Source organism: Morchella importuna (assembly GCF_003444635.1).
Source record: "Morchella importuna strain M04M26 chromosome Unknown Morimp01GS022, whole genome shotgun sequence".
Taxonomy (NCBI): domain Eukaryota; kingdom Fungi; phylum Ascomycota; class Pezizomycetes; order Pezizales; family Morchellaceae; genus Morchella; species Morchella importuna.
In genome coordinates, this window is record NW_025763419.1 from 256,598 (window position 1) to 278,431 (window position 21,834).

Below are 21,834 nucleotides of genomic sequence, written 5' to 3' on the forward strand. Positions count from 1 at the left end.
CAAATAATATCCCCCAATGGCCTCGCGATTCTCAGTGGGTCTCTTCCCTGATATACCCCTTTAAAATGCTCTCTAATTCATCATTCACTGATACTATAGCAGCTCTCCCTCCATGCCCCGCCTTCATTGAGCTCTCCTTACACCCGTCTCGTCACCCCCGCCTGGAAGTCACGACAATGCCTCCAGCACCCCCGAGCACTAAGCTCAACCCCTATTTACCTCGAGGACAAAGCCACATCTAAGATCCCGCCTCCTCCCGCCGACTTTGACGATGACCCTATCCCGCTCACCACCAGCCCCAAGAAGGCACCCAAGACCGTGGGGTTCAACCAGCACCTACCGCTAGCGCATGAGCTCCAAGGATACTTACGTTCCCTGATGATGCAGTTCCGGGCTCCGGTGAGGTATGCGTTCGCATATGGGTCGGGCGTGTTCTCGCAGGGCGCGGCGGCGGCTCGCGCATCAGGAAAGAAGCCAATGATCGATTTGATGTTTGGTGTTACGTACACGCAGCACTGGCACAGTCTAAACCTGGGGCAGCATAGAGACCATTACTCGTTCATGGGAACATTGGGCAGCGGTGCCATCAGCTATGTCCAAGATAAGATGGGTGCGGGGGTGTATTTCAATCCTTATGTCGATATCAACGGAACTGTATGCTCCTCCTTATCTCAATGCCACTACCCCCGGCTGCTATGGGAAATGTAGAGGCTGATTCCGTATTCCACAGCTAGTGAAATACGGCGTCACAAATATCGACACCCTACGCCGTGATCTCAAGACATGGGATACCCTCTACCTTGCCGGCCGCCTCCAAAAGCCAGTCCAGATCCTCCGTGACGACCCCACCATCACTCTATCCTACCAGGCCAACCTCATTGCGGCCACGCGTACAGCACTCCTCATGCTCCCGGAGCGCTTCACCGAGTACCAGCTTTACTCAACTATCACAGGCATCTCCTACCTCGGCGACCCACGCATGAGCGTCGGCGCTGAGAACCCAAACAAGATCGACAACATCGTCGACAACCAACTCGCCCACTTCAGGCTGTTGTACGGAAAGGTGATAGAGCAGCTCCCAAACCTGAGCTACGAGAAGGGCGGCGGGCAGGAGTGGAGTGAGCCAGCACAGCAGACGTGGTTAGTCCAAGATATGAGTCCTTCGAAACGGGCGAATATGGTGCGGAGGCTCCCGACGAGCTTCAGGGAGAAGCTTTACTTTCAGTACCAGCGGAAGTTCGCCATTCCGGCACTTGAGTTCGAGAAGATGGTGAATCTCTCAGAAGACGATGAGCGCGCGGCCCCGAAGCAGGGAGGGGAGTTTGAAAAGAGAATAGTTGAGGGTGGTACGGATGAGATGGCGGATAAGGTCAAGAAGGTGATAAAGAGCACCATCAGCTGGCCGAGTACCGCGCAGAGCCTGAAGGGTGTCTTGACGGCGGGGCCGGTGAGGAGTGCAAAGTACTTGACCGAAAAGATGGGCAAATGGAGGAGGGGAGGAAAAGCGAAGGTCGAGGAGCAAACAAAGGAAAACTGAGTGGGCGGTATGTGTTGATTGGTTTTTGGCTAGATTCTTTTGCGTAAAGGAGAGGGACTATACCCAGCTGTTATCCTTTTCCCCCGAATCCATTTTGTTCAAATCTATGTTCTATTATTCTTTTAGTTTTTTTTATTTCCTTTATTTTCTTTAGGACTGGCAGACTTTGAGATAGATGTGGGTACTTGTGGCAGAGCTTCAGTTATTGGCGTTTCCCCCTTTCCCTTTAGAATAGTCGTTTAGATTGCAATCCATTCGTCCGCAACTGAATTTGGTCCAGTAATGAAGACTGGCAAGTGCCAATGCGCCACAGTTCACATCAAACCTACATGGCTGTTCACAGGTCTGCTCCTACATCTCAGTCCTGTCACGGTCGCAACCTCCAGAAGTTCACTTCCTCGTGAGCCAAGACCCATAACCTGTTCTTGAACAGGGTTAAGCGTGCTATGAACAAAACCCCATAGGAGTATATGCCCGCTACATCTAACCATGGGCCTGTTACCATCATAGGCGGGGTCGAGTTTGCTATGCTTTTTTATTACACCTCTTCAGCAGCTCCCACGGTTTCCTGGGTAATCAATCCAGGGTTAAAAGTGGGTAAACATTGGGGCTAGCTGTTGCTGGAACGAATGGTCCTGGTCGGATTTGGAATGCAATGAGTGATGCACAGTGACTCACTCGCGCGCCTCTCTTGGAAGACCCATATAGACCAGCTCCTCCGTAACCCATCGGATATTTCTGGTGTGGTGATAGGTGTCAGGACATGTAACGTAGTATTATGTTTGCCTCTTGTAACGTGGTTATAGCTATTTGGTACATCTATAAGTAGCGGGGTCGGGGGGTCACAGACCATCATCTCTGTGATTTGTCTAGGGACGAACCGAAATATTCAAAGCTGTGTGCGTCTTGGTTATGGGTTTTCCAGCCACAGTAGGCTTTGGGGAAGAGGACTATCACACTCAAAACTTCATCTTGGCGACGGGTGTGGTCTGTCGGTCGTTTCGTCCTTGGGGGTGTCGCGCTCGGTGTGTTCCGCTGGACATATGTACCTCGGTGTCTCGAGATAGTCAGAGGCATACCCTTAACGAAGCATGTGCACCGCAAAATGCTGCAGCCCTCTCGCCTCGAGATGATTCGGGGGATATAAAGTGGTGAGTACTCCCATCTGGAGGTGAATTTTGGGCCAGACTGGACCGTCGCTAATTCACAATGCATGTATTTACACAGCACACAACTTCAGATTTTCAAAGTATTTAATTGTGTATTGATGGATTCATGGTACATCAACTGACAAGATAAATCCAGCCATTAAGAGATACGGCCTCCTAATGCACACACAACCAAAGTGGAGACTAGAATTATAATTATAAAAATAAAATAAAATAAAACCAAGTGTAAGTCCAGCGCCCACCCATATCCATACCAGCCATATAAACAAAGGAAAAATCTTACAAAAAAAATCAGGACCCTCTCACTCACTCCTCTTTTGAAGACCCACGACGACCGCCACTACCGCCGCCAACAACATCGCTTTTCACCTTCCCTAGTTTGGCCCCCGCCGCCTTTCTACTCTGAATCCTCTGCAAAGGATTTGGAATATCCTCCGCCTCCGCTTGATCCTCCATACCGCTGCCCATGATCCTACTCGTCAACCTCCCCAATGAGTTCCCCGTCGTCACGGTCCTTCCATCCTCCTCGCCCTTATTAGGACCTCTAGTGCGGATCTCCCTAATGCGCTGCACATAATCACGATACGTCGGCCTATTTAATAGCCCTGACCTAAACTCATTCGCACCCACCAGCATCTTCAGCAGGTCCACCAGCTCCTCCACATACTCAATGCACTCCTCGAGCGCTGCCGTGGCCGCGTTCCACGACAAGAACTTTAGCCGCAGAGCCCGCCGCTTTGCGAGCGATGCCGGGTGAACACCCTCATGCGATTGCTCGTCCTCCTCCTCCATGAGCAGTTGGCGGACGCGCACTACCATGCGTAGATGCGCGATACGCGCCGAGGGGAGAAACTGTGGGAGTGGGAGCTTGGTGATTAGGGCTTCATGGCAGGCGAAGAGCATTAAAGTGATGGAGGCGGCGACGTTGCGGCGGTAGTTGTAGACGCGCGCGTTGTACTGTTCGAGGATGGCCGAGCCGTAGGCTTTGCGCATTTGAACCAAGTTTTCCATACGGTCGACTATCTGCCGGAGAACAAAGATGATCTGAGGGGTGTACAGATTAGGGGACTAAACTGCTATGAAATTCATTTAGGTGAGATGGTACCTCTTTATAGACGACTTCTTGCATCTCGAAGCTGCCCTTGAGGCGGGGCTCCTGTCGGGTGTAGGTCAGAAACGTCTCTGCGCTTGCTAACGATGCTTCGGCCTTCTTCCGCGCCCGCTCAAACTTCTTGAAAACCCGCGGCGAGCTGGTGATGTTTCGGATCTCGTCCACGCCATAAGCAATACACGACTCCATTTTATTGATCTGGACGATGGCGGAAGCCAAACTCTCCTTCAACCTCACCCGTGCCTTTGCGGGCAGAATGATCATCTGCACTAAGGTGGCCACACACCCGCCTAGTTAAAGCAACCATTCACATTAGCAAATTGTTCCCTCTCCCTTTCTAATACCCTCCATCCCTTACTATATAGTTCAAAATATTGACTCACCTATCAGCATAGTCACCGTCCTCTTGTAAAAGTTCTCCTCCGAGCTACCGGGCACAGTCTGCAAATGCGTGCTCACTGCAACCACACACATACTAATCGTACAAACCATACCCGCCTTCATATACTTTGTCCCCAGCTGGACATAATAGCTGGGTATTGAACCAATCATAATCATCACCGCAATCACGACCGCATTTCCTCCACGGGATTTATACGCCGCAAAGCCCCACGTACTCCCAATCACGGTCCCCACCGCCCGGAGCGCAAAAATCCATATTGTTGACCCCACTGCATTCTCAAAAACGAGAATAAAGATCAACGCCACCCATACCCCACGGTTCAGATAGAACCACTCCGCCCAGCTCCCGACAAACGCCGGCCACGCACAAATCGTTACACCCAATGTTAGCTTAAACGCATACAGCACGTCGTCGCTAGCGGCCATCCACTCCAGCCAGTCAGCCAGCTTCTCCCGCACCTTCTTAGCCTTCTTTTCGCGCCGTCGACGCTCCCGCGTCAGCGTCTCCCGACTCGAACTATAATCAGACTCCTCGCCGTCCGCGCCATCTACGGCAAACGCAGCCCTGTTCACAGACGGCATCCGGTCCGCCTCCTCACGCCCAGAGAACAACCACTTGCGAAACCTAATCTTGGGAAACCAGAGGCGCCGGCGCTCTCGGCGCTCTAGCCGCTTCTCGACCAGCTCGCGACTGCACACCAGCATGTCCAGCGTATGGCTGGCTGCCTGCCGCAGGTTCAGCATGAACGACGAGATCAGAAAGACCTCATCACGTGGCATCACGTCTACGTCCCCCTCCGCATCCGCCACAGGCTCTGTCAACACCGCGGCGCCCTCAAGAGCATCAGTAGTCAGCTGCCCAAAGCGTGAGATCGCGGATGAAAGGGTGTCAATATATATATCCAGCTCCTCCAGCAGGACGCCGTGCGGGCGCCGCGGCGTCCCGCCCTGCTTGTGAGAGGGGAGTGTGGGCACGTCGTACGTGTAAGCAACACATGTGTTAACTATATCAATAGAGCGGTCTATCACCTCCTGGAGGCCATTCAGCGGTTGCTCGACTCTGGAGGTAGGGGTATTGTTAGTTAATGAGTCATGGGCTATCACTCGAACTGTCATCATGGGACATCACTCGGTCACTCACCGCCGTAGGAGGTAGCGTAGTAGTCGCTCATCGCCGCCCTCAATCTCGCGCTTAGGCCGCAGCTTATCGATCTCGTCTTTCTCTTTCTTCTCTGTGTCGGGGCCTTGCTCCCGCCCAAGAAGCGCATACTCGCTCTCGCACGCACCAACAAGACTCACAGTGTTTGCCACCAGGCGCTTGATGCCGCGGCTCGCAATCGGCCGTAGCTCCCACGGCGCTAGCACAGAGAAGGCAAGTTCAAAACTACACTCTGTCAGTGCGCCCTTGCAGCCGGCAACCTGCCGGCGAAGGTCGGCCTTTGAGGCCGTGAGCTCGCGGAGAAGCTTGTCGTCGCCAGTGGCGGAAGCGTAGGCGACAAAGAGGGCGTTGGCAGAGCGCTGGACTTTGATGGTGGACTGTAGGGTCTGGATGGTGGTGAGGCCAAGGTAGGTGCTGCCAAACTCTGGGAAGACGAGGACACTGACTAGGAGGACGATGGCGACGGCCGTGAGGATTGGGTACAGGAATTGTTTGGGGAACATTGGCGATACTTCGAATGAGGGTGAGGTCTATGATGGGTGGGTTCACAATTGTAAAAAATCAGGTAAATGCTCTTTCTCTCTCATATCTACACATGAGTCGGCCGGAGGATAGAGGGGAGGTACCAGTCCGATCAGCACCGGGAATATCATGAGCAGCACTAGCAGATACAGTCGCGGCGTCGAGCTCCGTATATAGCCGTGCACGAAGAGCGCTATCACTACAAACACTGCGCGGATGGACATCATTGCCTGCGGGTTCGAGGCATGCACGAGGGAGCCCAGGTAGGTTGCGAGCGTGGTCCAGGCGACGCCGATGATCGCGCCGACGGCGGAGAGGATTAGGGCTGGCAGCGGTGAGTCAGTGATTCTTTGGATGCCTTTTTTTTTTTTTTTTAAGGGCAGGGCAGGACGTGGGTGGTACCTTCTACCATGGATCCGAGGCGGCGGCCGGGGTGTCCTGGCAAGTTGTTAGAAAAAGCGCGGGAGGGAGGTTTGTGGCAGGAGTGGTTATACCGAAGCTGTGGAAGAGTCAGTGTCGGGGTCAAGCAAGGGAATGGCAGGAAAAAACAAGTGAGTGCGAGCGCGGGGAGGGGGGCCAGGACACAAACACAGTCGTTATGGAGGCGAGGTAGGCGGCGGGGCCGTATACATCTTTGGCACCGGATCAGTATGTACTCTGAATTGAACCAATCGTGGGCATATCGTAGCAATAGGAATAACAGAGTGCCATACGTCGAATGTTTGGCAGGAGCGTGATGATAACTACATAACCACCAGTCAAATGTCAGCTCCGACCCACACCAACGGGAACAAAGTAGTACTGCAGGAAAACATACCAGTCAGAGTTGTCGCAAGAACACACTTGAATATACGCTTCGGCAGCCTGTCTGTACACACACCCATTCATGAGCCTCTGTCCCTCCGTTCCATCCATTTCATCCCATCTGCCCACGCGACACCGCCCGACCGACCACACAACTGCCCGCCTAACAACCGACCGACGTCACACACACAGAGAGATACATACCTCTCGTCAGTTCCGCCTTGAGCGCGCCCCACCGCTTCGTCGCCTTCGCCTTCAGCATCGCACCGCTACTACCCGAGACGGCGGCCATTGAGCTGGTGAGGATTGGAGAGAAAGGAGTGAGGGTGGTGGGGAGTCTCACAGAAAGTTCTGTCCCTTAATTTTTTTTTCTTCTCTTCTGGGTTTGGGGCTGGGAATTAATTAATTAATTAAGCTTTCGTGGCTTGGCGGGCGAGAGCAGAGCTCATGATTGCGCATAAGACCGGATAGATGGCAAAGCTGCGGGTGTGAGATGTGGTGGGACGGGGGATGGCTGTGGATGGTGGACTGGGGCGGGGTGGGGGTGTGGCTTGCGTGCTTGGCGGGAGTCGTCATCGTGGGGGATGGGGAAGAAGGGACAGTTCTCTTCTCTAGCTACTGTGACTGTGACAGCCATCAACTCTGCTCTATCTATCCGCTATCTCACACTACACCACACACATACATAACACACACACACAGAGACAGAGACAGAGACAGACATGGCCCCCCCCTCCACCATAATCGCAAGTTCTACCCCGCCCCGCCCCTCCCCTCCCCCACACGCCACATCTAACACCCCCCTCCCCCGCACATACAGACAAAGCTCAAAGTGGCGCTGAAGCTCTCCGTCTCGCGCCTGCGCATGGTGCAGCAGCGCGAGACCGCCCTCGCAAAGGTCAACCGCCGCCAGATGGCACAGCTGCTCGAGCAGGGCAAGGAAGAGTCGGCGCGCATCCGCGTCGAGAACATCATCCGCCAGGACATCTCGGTCGAGCTCATGGAGATCCTAGAGCTGTACTGTGAGCTGCTACTGGCGAGGGTGCAGCTGATGGAGGCAAAGTACGTATAGCATAAATCCATCTACCCTTAGAGAAGAAGAAGCTCGGATGAGGGAGTGAGTGAGTTGAAGTCGGGGGGGACGGGAGTGGCTGACAGCGGAATAGGGAGTGCGACCCCGGCCTCGAAGAGGCCATCAAAAGCATCATCTACGCCGCGCCCCGCACCGAGATCAAAGAGCTACACCAAGCGCGGCAGCTCCTCGTCGAGAAATACGGTAAAGAGTTTGCCCTCGCCGCCATCGAAAACACAGACAACAAAGTCGGCGACCGCGTGCTCAAGAAGCTGCGCGTCGAGCCGCCGTCGGAGACGCTCGTCACGCTGTATCTGAAGGAGATTGCGCGCACGTATAATATTGCGTGGGGGCGGAGCCCGCCGACTTCCCCGCCGCTGCCGCCGGCAGATGATGATGATGAGCCGAGCTCGGCGGAGGCGGTGGCGCTCGGCGATGCGGAGCTGGCGCCGCCGAGGACGATGAGGGGGCCCGTCAATGTGGCGCCGCCGTCGCCGACGACCGAGAATGTGCATCCGACGATTAAGGTTCCGGGAACGACGACGGCGCCGGTGGTGGGGAAGAAGGCGCCGGTGGTGGCGGCGGCGGCGGCGAAGAAGAAGAAGAATCCGCTGGATGATGATGATCTGGCGGCGAGGTTTGCTGCGCTGAAAAGGTTATAGGTTTTCTGGGGATTTTTTCTTCTTTTTGAGCTGTTTCCTTTTTTTTTGAACTGTGTGGGTGGTTGTTTTTTGTTTTTTTTGGCTTTTCTTGGGTAGGCTAATTCGGTGCTGTGCGGGTTTTGGGTGCTGTGGGTTGTGGGATTAGACATAGGACTCCTACTACTTCTGCTACTACTACTTCTGTTACTGCTGCTACTACTCTTTCTACTGCTGCTTCTTCTACTGCTTCCACGTCCACATCCACACCCAAGTCCAAAATACCCCCCCGGACCGCCGCCCCACGTGCTAAAAGACCCACTCTCACCCCCACCACCCGCACGCCAAAAAGGAAAGCACGCAACCTCTCAAAGCCGCTCAGAGTGCTACTACTGTTGTTTGTGCTCGGGCTCGCAGCGTATTTATACCTCCAGCGTAGTGACAGTAACGTGGTGCCGTTCGATTACTACAAGGGAGTGAGTGTGAGTACTGGAACTTTGGGGAAGGAAAGGCAGAGGGAGAGGCAGAGGGAGGTGTGTCCGGTGCCGAAGATGGAGCTTGCGGTGGGTCCTGGGGTGGTGCGCGGTGTGGGTAAGGATGGGGCTGGGGCTGGGAAGGGGGAGGGGGAGGGGGAGTGGGAGTGGTTTGTGACGACGGGGAGGAGGTGGAGGAACTTTAGGGAGTTGGTGGGGTAGGCGCTAGTGGAGTAAGCTGGTGAGATGAGGGGAGGCGGGGAAAGTGGGAATGGTGAGATTGGGCTGGAAGAGAGGGGTGAAAGGTGGATTGGGGGGGGGGGGGGGTAATACGCATAGGGAATTAAACGACCGTAATGATAAAATAGCTAGTAATAACAATGACGATAACACACCCATCCTAGGCTCACTTGTATAGCGTAGATAATCATATGGGATATACCAAAAACAAGTCATTCTTGTTTTTTTTATCATGATTTCTTTGTAGCCGTGACGAGTACGAGTGGCGAGTGATAGTGTATGATCCACTGCAATTTAAATTTCTTTTTAATTCATTAATCGCATATTCGATCACTACAATTGGGTGGGTTAATAAATATAACAAGTGTCATTGCTATATCAATTGCTACTCTAACGTAGGAGCGGTGCATCTCATACATCAGGGACTGATAGGTGTGGCTGTTTTCCCGCGTAGGACTTGGGGGTCTTTTTTCTTCTTTTAGCTCCCATTTTTTTTTTTTTTTTATTGTCACACTACACGTACGTCAAGACAGACAAATGCTCAAATCACAACCGAGACTAGAATATTAATAGTAAATATCTTATCCATCAGGCAGGAAGATGCAAAAGGATGGAAGAAAGAAAAAAAAATATTTTATCCCGCCAGCAAAAAAGAGTTCACAGCCTAGTGCTGCTACATCTCCTACTCTACGTCCGCAGGGGGGGGGGGGGGGGGGTCGAACGATCGTAGCTTTTTGTATAGGGCAAGACCCCTATACCGCTAGACCATTCAACCACCCCTATGATGGCTATGGTTTTGTTGGTGCTTTTGGATGTGTGTGGACGGGTCGGCTTACATAGTAGACTAGCTTGGAAACGCTGCATGGCTCCTACGTACGCCAACATTGGGTACGGGTAGTACTGACAGCCACCACTACAAGTACATTGATGCACTGAGACACGCTCTGTATCTTTGCGGGGAGAAAAGACATGTATACTTGTATATAACCCCTCTTAGAATAAAACGAGTGCTTGATCTTCTCAGCTCGCCGCGCGGACAAACCGCTATCAGCCAGCGCATCAGAAGAATACTTAATCTAACACAATACAATACCTTCACAGCCTGAGGCCAATTTTTGAACAAAGTTTTGCAAACCCGTGATTGGTTTGTTGCATTTGTCCCCTTTCGTATCAGTTGATGTAGTGATGTGGGGGGGTTTTATAATTCTACGGTCATGAGATATCACTCGCTTCCGCCAAGTATTGCGGTGGGAATATGCATGTAGCCGCAATAGGAGAATGTTGTGGCACTTTCACCGGCCCATGAACTGGGAGTTGTGAGTCCCTAGAGTTAGCTAGGTCGAGAATATTTACATGAGTGGTAGTCCGCAACCCTGAAGCTGTTAGACGTATGCCTTTCGGTGGATGTACTGGGGTGTGGTAAGTGGGGAAGATTTAGAAGTTTAATTCTTCTATCACTCTGGGTGGTATTGGTAATACCAATTACAACTCACACATTATGTTATAGACTGGTGTTTAAAGACTCGCTTTGATGAACTCAACTAGCACAACTAGTACGCACGGTGTGTGATTCATTTCTAGTTTCTGGATATTTTAATTGGAGTGGGGGTGCATACTTGTACTTGTATATACATGTTCTCCGGACGAGGATGAACATGAGTACATGTACTACATGTAGATGTATGTACAAGTGCATGATATTGTATAAAGGTTTATAATTTGATTATATAGTGATCCATGCATGATCTACGCTCGTTAGGATGAGCACTGTCCCCTAGAAAACATCGAACCTCACAACCACACAAGTCACTCTATGTTGTTTGGGAAGTCTTATCTGTTACTGTCAATTGACGACTGATGATTCCATATTTCATAGACTATTTCTACATTGCCATGTATATTTAACACAGTAATGGTAACCCTAGAACCCATTCCGCAAAGGAAGAACTCAAACCGCATTAGAGAGCTTAGTTCTCTTCACCCCTACTCCGGGCAAGCCGACTTCTCAATCCCACTTCTCCCAACGATTCTCCTAATGTTATCCCCTTCTCCGTCCCCAAAATCATCCATCAACTCCTCGACCATCCCGCTAAAATAGGGGGTCTTAATAGCCTCCATCCAATCATCGGCCGGAAAATCGGAGAGCACTTTGATCTCAAAATGGTGCACAAGCTTCATCCTCACGATCTCATTACGGCCCTCAAAGTGCTCTGGCTTGGTGAGGTAAGACGACCTCGACTTTACATATGAAGTGAACATATCTGGAACATGCGGCCTCCCAGCGACCACACGCTTCGCCGTCAACTCATTCATCAGCTCATAGGCGTCACAGGCCAGCACCGCCGCCGAAAGGTCGGGCAAGCTGTTGAGGATTCTCCGCGACAACCTTTGGCGCGCCAGGAACGGGGTCATGTCGTCGTACTGGAACTGGAGGGAGTGTAGCCAGGCCACATAGAAGCGGCCCAGTGAGATGGTCACCTCTCCGTTGAAGGGTCTTCCAGTCGCCGCATGGGCAAGACGTGTAGCACGCTGCTGCTCGTAGAATTTCTTTTCGACGCTGAGGAAGACTCTGTAGCTCTTGCGGAGGTTGGGGATGTCGGTGGGAATGAGGAAGAAGTCCTTTGGAACCGTTGCGAGGGGAGCATGGAGAGTAGTGGGGCGCTGAAAGTGCAGGATTGTGAGGATCTCGGGGCTGCAGCGGCCGAAGAGGCCGCGGACGCGGCGGGTGATGATTTGGGCATGAAAAATCCGGAATATGTAGTAATGGACGTGCGATGTCCGGATGAAGGAGAAGAGGTCGGCGAAAGTCATTGAAACCATGATATCGACCATGACAGACATGGGGAGACGACTGAAGAGAGGAACATACGGACGAGGAGGTTGGAACTGATGTGGGAATCGAGGGCGGTTCATTTTTTCTAGCGATTATTTGGGTGGTTTTGGGTGGGGATTGTGTGTGTGGGGAGGAGGTGGAGAGTGGTTGATGGAGGAGGAAGGTTAGGTGGGGTGGGTAAGAGTTTTCTGCAATTGGGTCGCTGCGACCTTTGTGACCCAAGTTGTGGGAATTGATTAAAGCAAGGCGCGCAGCTTTACATGGAGTCACACAATATCACTCGATTCTCTCAGCCATTAAACCAACCCGAATTAGGGGCCAGGGGAAATAAGACTAGACCTCTATCGTCACTTATGGCCCCCCCGCGACTCGAGAGTGAATAAAAAAGTGGAAGATAAAAAAAAAGCTCTCCCCTCGATTCTTTATTCCGCGATTAGGAAGCAAGCCGGCCGAGTTGCTTTAGTTGCTGTCACTTGTACTCTAGTCTTATCTCGATATGAACAAACGAGATGGCCAAAGCTACATTAGAGCATGTTTAAATCTACTAACCGTCAATCCTGATGATTAATACTTCGCTACTCTCCAAGGCGACACCCACAAATGTCAATTTTGGGGTGTGGTTACTTCACAGAATACAGAATACACTTACTGGACACCACAGTAATTATCATCCTGTTGCGGCTTGCGCATTTCAGATACTGTCGGCGTATATCGTAGGTAGCGCGAGAAGTTATTTGATCTCCAGAGTTACTCCAATCGCACCTTCCTTGTGTGGTTAATTCGCCGTGTCAGTTGTCAAAACCATTTTGGAGAGGAGGTTGCTTGCCGGACTGTGGTTTACAGTTCTTATGATATCAAGCCCGTAGTTGACATCATGGTAATGGCTGGGCGTATTTTATATACCGCCAGCGTATTTCACAAGAAGCGTGAGGAGTTATTTTCTTTTGAGAGTTATTGTCCTCATACCAAGCCCTGATCGCAAATAGTAAGTGACAATTTTGCCTCCGTAAGCGTCAAATTTGAAGTGTCAATTGTCAAAATTGGCGGTTTGCAAATATGCTTGAGTGGATACAATGAGCAAGCATTGAGGGCAAAGTGATTTAAATCCTCCTGGTAGTGGGATTACAGACCGAGCTATTGTAATTAACTTCTGACTATTGACCACTGTTTTGAGAGTGATCCGATTGGCGGCCAGCTTAGGGGGCAAGATATATATGGGTCGGAATATGTTCTGAGAATTGACCGACAAATAATATGGGCAAGCTTAAAGCTCTCTCCTCAATAACTGTAGCGGGGCAAAGTTCACTACTGTAAATGAGCAACTATCTTGCTAGCCTAATTAAAAAGCTATGCACTATCTACATACACTAGCTCAATATTTGTCACAAGTATCTATCAAATTAACACGCCAAGTCTCCTTAAACCATTACTCAAGCTTGTCCAGATGCTCCAACCTCGTCAACACTACCTGCTTGGAGGTTTCCTCGATCTCGCCCGCAAGAAACACCTCATCCAGGATTGCATAAACCTTGTAAAAGTTGAACACTAAGTCTAGCTCACACACGTTCCCGAAGAACGCGTCTAGGACCTCGACAAAGAAGTGGATCGCCTCGAGGTATGCTAGCTCGTTGTCGTTCGCGTCCACGCACACGCAGAAGAAGAGGCCGGCGTAGCGACGATATACGATTTTATTGTTCCGGAACTGCGCTCGTTAGCTAGGTGCGATGAATAACGTAGGCCGAGTGTGTACCTCGACAAAGTTTGATTGATTTTTCTGGTCCCGTGGTGCGACAAGCCTGTGGACCTGAAACAAGGGGGAAGTTGGGTTAGCAAGCGTTGAAACATTCGGCTAGGCGACAATGACGGAAGGGCAAAGCTTAAAGCAACGTTAAACGTACCTCTCCCTTCAACTTGACCTTCTCCTCGTCCTGCGAAAATGTCAATAGCCTATCTCTGCGCGCAATTGCTGTAGCGCCCGTGGTGGGCAGATGAGGAGGATGGGGTTATTGCGTACATCGTACGGTGCATACCACTTTGCAAGCCGGGTCTTGCCTCTGTGTCCGCGCGCCCAGTCTGTCAGTCAATCTTCAGGGGCGAGAGGCGCGATGGGGAGGAACTACGTACTGTCGGTTCTGGATAAGGATGAAAGAAAGGACCATGGCCGGCAAGAATCGACGGAGGTGAGCTGAGAGGTTGTTTCGGAGTTGAGGTGAAGTGCTTCTGACGGGAGAGCTAAGCTTCCGTGCTTGCTGATTCAGGGACCGTCACGTGGTATAGTTCCATTTTGGTTCTAGGGGATTTTCGGGGGGGTAATGACAGGTTTTGACACTAATTAGAAAAAATGCCACCATTGAGAAAGTAAGACATTATGGATCTAGGAATATGGAAATAAAGGATCTGTGATTGTTTTAAGATACCTGGACGAATGTACTGGGTGTGTAATGATGAATGTGGTGCTGCCTCAGACATGGACAACTAGACCGTGCCAGAAGCCATAGTATATAGAGATTTCATATCTGTCAATTCTAAGGTTGAGTACACATATGGCATATTCAGACGAAGGCGAGTCGTTTGAAATAACCAAAGCACACCTAAGTATGTCACCGCTTGAGCTTAGAAACTACACGCTTGACTTCAGACTTTATCTCTACTACGTTTGAACAGTACTTGCTTTATCCATTGATATCCACGGGGGATGGTACAGTTTGAAACTGATGTGAGACAAGAAACAAATTCTTATGATTATACGCTAAAGTATGATATTTGCAAAGATCACCCATGGAACCGCAAGTCCCTCAATATTTACCACACAGATATACAAAAGGAAAACACAAAGGAAATAGTAGGGAACATAGTTCCCAGGTCACTGACATCCTCTCAAGAGGGAAACAAAACAGCAATTTACAATCCTCCCATCGCTAAAGACGCATCAAATCAAATATTTCGCTCACCAAACAACAATCATTAAGAACAGGGGTCTTGAAGGCCCAACGCGAAATAGAGAGTAGCGAGGAGGAACCAATACTAATTTAGTTATGATATCCAACCAGTCCACCTTCTATGGAGAGCACATGTTTTTTTCTCCAAACAACCTCGAAGGTGGTAAATTGCAAAATAAAAAGCACTTTACAGTGAAAAATTAGTACAAGACCAGGGGTATAATAAAGAAGAAAAACGCAAAAAGGCGTCACCAATAAAAACGCCCTCGCACCAATGAACAGAGGCTCCCAGACCACCATTAAATAGAAAATATGGAGAGAAAAATCCTTTTGCTCCAAAAATAAGCGGAACAAGCAATGCAAAGTACACCCGCGCAAAAACTATCATCAAAACATAAATTAAACACAGCTCCCACCCTACTAAATACCAGAAATTTTCAATAAAAATCCACCATGACAGATAATTTTACAAGAAAATAGCCAAAGTAGAAAATATACTGAAAATCGCCACAGATGTAGCACTTGAGAACAATACCGATCCACCAGAGCTCAGTGGCTGATCAGTTGATGATGATGATGCGGGACCAACAGTGATGACACTCCCATCTTCGTTGCCAGAGCTAGCGCCGGTGGCATCCTTTGAATATCCAGTAGTGTCAGAAGACGATCCGCTTGAAGTCCCGTCGTCATCAACGACATATAATTCGGCACCATCATCGGGGTGGGTTGCTGTGTCGCCAGATTCTTCATCGTCGCCGGAGTTCTCGTCGTCGCCGGAGTTTTCGGAATAACCAGAGCCTTCATGTTCTGAGTCGTTCTCGCCCTGTTCGCCCTCCTCCTCGTGGCCCTCCTCCTCGTTGTCCTTCTTATCCTCCTTATCGTCGTCACCCTTAGTGCTAGTTGGTTTCGGGCTCGATTCCTTAGTCGAAGATGGAGATTCCGTCTCTGTAGAAGATGATGGGTCAGTGGTGCGTGAACTTTCACTTCCAGAACTCTTGGTGGAGCTCGCACTTGAAGTCTTCTTGGCTGACGCCGTACTGCTAGCTACTGGGGTCTTGCTAGCTACTGGGGTCTTGCTAGCCTCTGGGGTCTTGCTAGCAGAGGATGAAGATTTGGATGGAGTTGGTGTAGCTTTGGCTGAGGACGCGGAAGATGATTTGCTCTCCGATTTCCCACCACCACTGCCGCTTTTGCTGAACACAACGATGTTTGCCTTTGCACCCTTAGGTACAGAAACAACGCAAAAGTTTGCTCCACCAGCACCGGGAGGGTTCTTCTGTGAAACTTCGTTCACACTGTGTTCGTTAGGATCAATGTAGCAGGGAAGACCGCCACACTTTCCACCTTCACACTCAATCTTGACACCCCAATCAGGCATAACATCCCTGAAAGTGACATCAGGTTCGATGTAAATGGGATTCCAGCCGATTGTGACGAAGGTTACGCCAGAGTCCACTTCGTTTGCACCGGCAACGTAAGGAGACCAATTACCAACTGGCTTGTCCTTGGTTCCCCAGACACACGCTTCTTCAGGGTTGACACCTGGAGGGTTGATGTAAAAGCTATATTCGAGTTAGTTGGTTTGATTTATTTTAATTTTGGATAAGTATGGAGTTTTTCTCACTGTGCTGCAGTTCCGGCCCAGTAAGATGTATCAGGCACTGCGAGATCGGACATGCTCTCAACGAGGGTTGGGATAAGCATTGCCTCGTTACCTGGCAAGACGGTCTGGCAAACCGAGACCTGACCGCCAGCCTTGTTCTTGCAGCTAACAGTTCCAGCACCATCATAGCAGTAGGGCTTCTTAGGGAATGGCTTTTCGATCTCGCCATCCTCGTTGCAGTAAAGGCCACCATTCTACCTCGATTGTTAGCCCCTCCAATATTAAGTAAGCCATCCCTGCTCGAAGATCTTACCATTGACTGTGGGTATGAGTATGTTTTTGCACTAGGATCCCATTGGGCCATCAATTGACCTGGAGGACAAGCATATGGGCAGTACATCCCTGTACACCGGTTGGTTAGACGATAGCTTTTCCAAGATGCATAACCTATCACTCGACATACCAGGCTTGCACGGTTGATCTGGGGACATGGCCCATCCACCGTTCTTCTCTCCTGGTGTTACAGCGACCAAACCAGCATCTTTAGGGAATTCGCATGTTGAGCGTTTTGTAATTTCCCCCCTCTTGTGGGCGTGGGCATGCATGTGCCTTCTTGCCATGGCGGCATGGGGTTCTGCGCTGACGGCCGACAAAAAGAAAAGCGCCGCAGCGGCGACTGTGGTGAGTTTGAAGGTGTGCATTATTATTATTAGTTTTTTTTTTTTTTTAAGGATCGTATAATTGATTTTTCTGGGTATCTTTTGAATTAATGATGGTGATGGTTGGTGGGATTTCGATAGAAGGAGTGACTATTCCTAGAGGGACAGTTGCTGCAAAGAGAATGTAGTGAGTCGGGCTCGAAAGAGTGAGAGCCGACTGCGACTGTAGAATGTTGACTGGGGGGGGGCACCTTCGAGCGAAAAGAACGTCGACGACAAGGTGAGGAAAAGAAGAAGGGGATGCGAAGGGGGAGACGGTCATAATAACTGATGGAGCCATGGCTGCTTGCTCCACACAAGAACCAACGGGCGGGTCGGCGCAGAACCACTGAGAGACCCAGCTAGGTGTGCAAGGTGCCGCAAGGGGAGTCTCCACGATGTGATTGAATTCGGCCCTACCAACCTACCAAACTACCTACTCTACCTGCCTAGGCCCCAACCTAAACTACCAACAGCCTCTCTCGAACTACGGAACACCACATTATGATACAGGCTACGTGATCTAACTACCAGAGATTCCAGTCTCACTAATTAACTTTATGAGGGCTGCGGTGCACGGTTTATTATTCGTTATAGGCAGTACGAGCAATATACGATTGGTCAGATCGGATTCGAACGTTAACCAGGGGAGGGTGTGTGTGGACGTATTAAGAGCCTTCCAAAGGTGGATTGGGAAATTGGGGCAAGGAAGCCCTGAGGCCAGTTACAATAAGGGTAGGTAGCAGAGTGCAAGCTTAAAAGCCTAATAACATTTTGGGAACAGCTGGCGCTAATGCACAGATTTTTAGATTGGAAATGACACCCACAAAAAAAAAGACATGAGCTTTCAGAATTGGACGAGTAATATCTGGCTGGGTTCCTTCCTACTCCAGCGGCACATGGAGACCTCCATGGATAGCAGTGGGGGAGGGAAGGGAGTGAAGTGCGGAGGTAACTCCTCTGGGTAGGGAGGAAAGAGCTGATTTTGGAGGAACTAACTGTTGATCTTAAGACCTTTGGGGGCGGTGGGCAGCACAGTGTAGGTAGAGAAACGAGGCACAGGGTGGATGGATATTAAAAAAAATGCGCTATGCCGTAGGCATGTGTGCGGTGGGCAGGGCAGATAGAGTGTTATGTAGGTACAGAACAGGATTTCAGATCAGGTACGGATTTCTCTCTTTTTCTATTCTGATGCCATGCTGCCTTACTCCCCGGCCATGGATGGCCAGCCCAGCCCATCATAGTAACAAGAGAGGATTTTAAGTTTTCTTCGGCGTTTCGGGTCACTTCCGAAAGAAAAAGCCTGAAGTGCATACGATCCACATCCACAAACAAAAGGTGCAACTCCCCTTTTTCATTTCGTTTCGTCTCATCTCACTCTTTCCTTTTTTTTATTTTTTATTTTTTATCTTTTTTCGTTTTTTTCGCTTGCAGAACAGGCGAGAGACACTGCACTGCACGCACGCACGCTGCACAGTGGCGTATCCAATTCGCCTCCCCCCCCCCCCCCCCCCCCCTGGGGCCCTAACTTCTTCTCCCTAGATAGTCAGTGCGCGCGAAGGGGAGCTCTCCCCACAGATCAGATCATCATCGAACCTCGCTTTCCGACCCTTTTTTTCTCGCTGCTCCCCTGGTCTCCCCGCGAATTGGAACTAGTGCCTACCTGCCCAGTCTAGCGTAGGTACTCTAGGTTTGGAGCTCAACTAACTAACGCAAGTCATGTGATGCTTGTCTGTTGTTAAATTTACACAACAGACAGGATCATCGTTCCGCACGGTGTTAATGTCGCTCTCAGGAAGCGAGCGAGCGAGGCGAGGCGAAGGTGAGGAAGGGTCTCACTGATAACTGCTGCTGCTGCTGCAGGTACGGCGCGGTGCGGCGGTGGTGCCTGGCTGGGCGTTGGCACAGCAACGGCAGATGGGGTTGGAGATTGCGTTCTTGAAATGGGCGGTAGAGAGCAGGACATACTCTTATTCTTACCTCTTGCTCTAACTAACTACCTACCGCTGCCGGTAGTGGAGCAGTGAAGCCTGTAGTGTACCTACATGAAGGTACTCGAAAGAGAGGAAGGAAAGCTCAAAGTAAATCAGGGGCATGCCCACCCACCTATCGAGTCGTGCACTCTTCACACAGCGGCGCTCATAGATTGAGCAAAAACAAAATACCCACCACCACCACCACCACCACCACCATCGCCAGCGCGCGCCAGAGTAGTTTTTTTCTTGTTTTCAAGCCACCGACGACGCTCCAATCTCGGCGCTGACTGCCCCTTTTTCGCAAGATTTAGATCTAGGCGCACACATGTGGCACCCCTCCCACCCCCGTGATGGAGTGGAGTGTGTATCTAGCTAATAGCTATCATAGTCATAGATTGGGGAATGAAGGCTATTACATGATGGTTGGATTAGAGTAGGGCAGCTCTGCGATTGCGGCGCTAAGATTATAAATGGTGCACGCCCATGTGTGGTAGGTATTTGAGTTAGACAGCCAGGTAGCTACATAGGTAGCTACTAATAAGGAAGATTGTTTTTGACTCAGCTGGCTCAATCAATATGGTGTTACGAGATTCGCGATAGATAGGGGTGATTGTGATTGTGTGGATCAGATGTGAGGAGGAGATTGATTACTCTCCTCTACCCTATGAATCTACGGATAGGGGGGGTATGATTTGTATCGTATCGTAAATTTCGTAATGGGATGGGCGTGGGAAACAGAAACAGAGTTGGCCGTTGAGGTAAGAGGATCAAGAGGATGAATAATAATCAGCTAGCATCGCATCATCCCTGGAGGGTGCACACAGCTAGAGTAGTACTCTGCTCTAGCCTGTAGATACTTCTTGTGGGGCAGCTGTGTTCAGGGGACTTCTTCTCTTCTCTTGGTCGCTCTTGGTTGAGGGCCCTGAGTGCCAAGGCTACACCCCGCCAGCCAGCCAGGCTAACCCAACACATCTGCATCTCCCCCCCCCGCTGACATCACTTGCATCTCCAATCATTGACACCCCATCAAAAACGTCTGTCAATCTACAGCAGCAGCAGCAGCAGATAAGATAAAGCCTACAATTCAATATATTCACACACCCCTCCCTCCCCTCCAGATGAGCTCGACGCCCCTCCGCTTCCCGGGCCCAAACCGCTTCAGGTCCGAGAAAGAGAAAGACCAGACGCCCGAGGCCAAAGACCGTGTCGTCCAGCAGACAGACCAAGATGCAAGCCAGTCCCGCCTCAGCGCCGTAGAGACCGGATATCTCGTCGACCCGTTTGCGAGAGCATTCGTCGAGGGGCCCGTCCAGAAGAAACTGCCGCTCATCAATCGAGGTTCGCCGGACTCTATAATCCTCCCCAAGAAGAAATCTAACAAACATACGCTCTATAGGAACCTACGTGCGCACCACCGCAATCGACCAGCTCGTCACCCGCTTCCTCACCTCCACCCCCTCCAGGAAACAAATCATCTCCCTCGGCGCCGGCTCCGACACACGCTACCTCCGCCTCCTCACCACCCACCGCGCCGCCGCCGCATCCCTCCTCTACCACGAAATCGACTTCTCCGCCGTCACCTCGCGCAAGATCCGCGCCCTCACCCGCGGCGCCCCCTCCTCCCCCTCCTCCCCCTCCTCACTGGTGTCGGAGCTGCTCCTATCACCCCCGACGGCACTGACAGACGACGCGCTGGCGTCGGCGCACTACTACATCCACCCGCTCGACCTCCGCACGCTGCACCCCGGCTGCGCGCTCCCCGCGGGCGTGGAGCGCGGCTTGCCAACACTCTTCATCTCAGAGTGCTGTCTGATCTACCTCGCGCCACAGGAAGCGGACGCCATCGTGCGCTGGATCACGACCGACTTTTCCGGCGACGTGGGCGTGGTGCTGTACGAGCCGATTGGCGGCGAGGATGCGTTTGGGCAGGTGATGGTGCAGAACCTTGCTGCGCGCGGGATCGTGCTCAAGACGCTGAAGAAGTACTCGAGCCTTGAGCGGCAGCGGGAGCGGCTGCGGGTTCTGGGCCTGGTGGGCGGGCAGGAGGCGGCGGATGTGGACTTTCTGTATGAGTGTTGGGTGGGCGAGCGGGAGAGGGGCCGGATTGGCGGGTTGGAGATGCTGGATGAGATGGAGGAGTGGAGGTTGTTGGCGAGGCATTATTGTGTGGTTTGGGGGTGGAGGGGGGGGTTTGGCGGGTGGGAGGGGGCGTGGCCGGTGCAGGGGGGGAGTAGGGTGTAGTGGGGGGTGGGTGGGTGTGGCTTTTTTTCTTTCTTTTTTTCTTGTTTCTTGTGCTTTTGGTGTGTTGGAGTTGGTGGGCTATGGGGTTTGCATTTTCCTACTTCTTTTACTTTTCTTCTTCTTCTACTTCTTCACTTTCTCGCGCTCCTGTAGCTGGGTTGCATTGTGTGTACTGCGGTACTCATCATATACAGGTGAGACATTGGCCAGTTTTCCTCCTTGGGATCTTTTCTTTCTCCCAGATGTATATTATACACATACAGTCAAGTCGACTCTCCCTCGGAGCAGAAGTACAGGCGGGGGTGCATGTAACCTTAAATGAAATCATGGACCATCACTCGCAATTCCTCCCTGTATGCATTCGCCCAACAAACCCAACTACCCCCGTCGGTGTGGTATGTGAACTCATATCCTGGT

The 21,834-nt window shown here is 51.1% G+C and overlaps 7 protein-coding genes across 7 annotated transcripts; 3 read left to right on the top strand and 4 right to left on the bottom strand.

Moving 5' to 3' along the window:
* Positions 1 to 16: 16 nt before the first annotated feature.
* LAJ45_07098 (uncharacterized protein) lies at positions 17 to 1,537 on the top strand (the record flags this gene model as incomplete). Its single annotated transcript, XM_046116657.1, has 3 exons — positions 17 to 34; positions 103 to 654; positions 731 to 1,537. The coding sequence occupies 3 exons, from the start codon at positions 17 to 19 to the stop codon at positions 1,535 to 1,537; spliced, it is 1,377 nt and encodes a 458-aa protein (XP_045970059.1).
* Positions 1,538 to 3,012: 1,475 nt separating this feature from the next.
* On the bottom strand, positions 3,013 to 6,996 carry LAJ45_07099 (uncharacterized protein; the record flags this gene model as incomplete). The annotated part of the gene is made up of 11 exons (XM_046116658.1): positions 3,013 to 3,750; positions 3,812 to 4,107; positions 4,201 to 5,279; positions 5,361 to 5,908; positions 6,005 to 6,225; positions 6,303 to 6,338; positions 6,395 to 6,399; positions 6,484 to 6,532; positions 6,614 to 6,643; positions 6,718 to 6,768; positions 6,909 to 6,996. 11 exons carry the CDS (start codon positions 6,994 to 6,996, stop codon positions 3,013 to 3,015), a joined length of 3,141 nt encoding a protein of 1,046 aa, XP_045970060.1.
* A 430-nt stretch (positions 6,997 to 7,426) lies between these two features.
* LAJ45_07100 (uncharacterized protein) lies at positions 7,427 to 9,109 on the top strand (the record flags this gene model as incomplete). Its single annotated transcript, XM_046116659.1, has 4 exons — positions 7,427 to 7,450; positions 7,525 to 7,766; positions 7,871 to 8,431; positions 8,584 to 9,109. The coding sequence occupies 4 exons, from the start codon at positions 7,427 to 7,429 to the stop codon at positions 9,107 to 9,109; spliced, it is 1,353 nt and encodes a 450-aa protein (XP_045970061.1).
* A 2,001-nt stretch (positions 9,110 to 11,110) lies between these two features.
* On the bottom strand, positions 11,111 to 12,040 carry LAJ45_07101 (uncharacterized protein; the record flags this gene model as incomplete). Its single annotated transcript, XM_046116660.1, has 1 exon — positions 11,111 to 12,040. The coding sequence occupies one exon, from the start codon at positions 12,038 to 12,040 to the stop codon at positions 11,111 to 11,113; it is 930 nt and encodes a 309-aa protein (XP_045970062.1).
* Positions 12,041 to 13,386: 1,346 nt separating this feature from the next.
* Positions 13,387 to 14,119, bottom strand: LAJ45_07102 (uncharacterized protein; the record flags this gene model as incomplete). Its single annotated transcript, XM_046116661.1, has 5 exons — positions 13,387 to 13,662; positions 13,711 to 13,764; positions 13,859 to 13,888; positions 13,975 to 14,014; positions 14,085 to 14,119. 5 exons carry the CDS (start codon positions 14,117 to 14,119, stop codon positions 13,387 to 13,389), a joined length of 435 nt encoding a protein of 144 aa, XP_045970063.1.
* Positions 14,120 to 15,365: 1,246 nt separating this feature from the next.
* Positions 15,366 to 17,203, bottom strand: LAJ45_07103 (uncharacterized protein; the record flags this gene model as incomplete). The annotated part of the gene is made up of 5 exons (XM_046116662.1): positions 15,366 to 15,844; positions 15,911 to 16,461; positions 16,524 to 16,756; positions 16,816 to 16,904; positions 16,966 to 17,203. 5 exons carry the CDS (start codon positions 17,201 to 17,203, stop codon positions 15,366 to 15,368), a joined length of 1,590 nt encoding a protein of 529 aa, XP_045970064.1.
* Positions 17,204 to 20,294: 3,091 nt separating this feature from the next.
* LAJ45_07104 (uncharacterized protein) lies at positions 20,295 to 21,417 on the top strand (the record flags this gene model as incomplete). The annotated part of the gene is made up of 2 exons (XM_046116663.1): positions 20,295 to 20,514; positions 20,573 to 21,417. The coding sequence occupies 2 exons, from the start codon at positions 20,295 to 20,297 to the stop codon at positions 21,415 to 21,417; spliced, it is 1,065 nt and encodes a 354-aa protein (XP_045970065.1).
* Between the last annotated feature and the right edge of the window lie 417 nt (positions 21,418 to 21,834).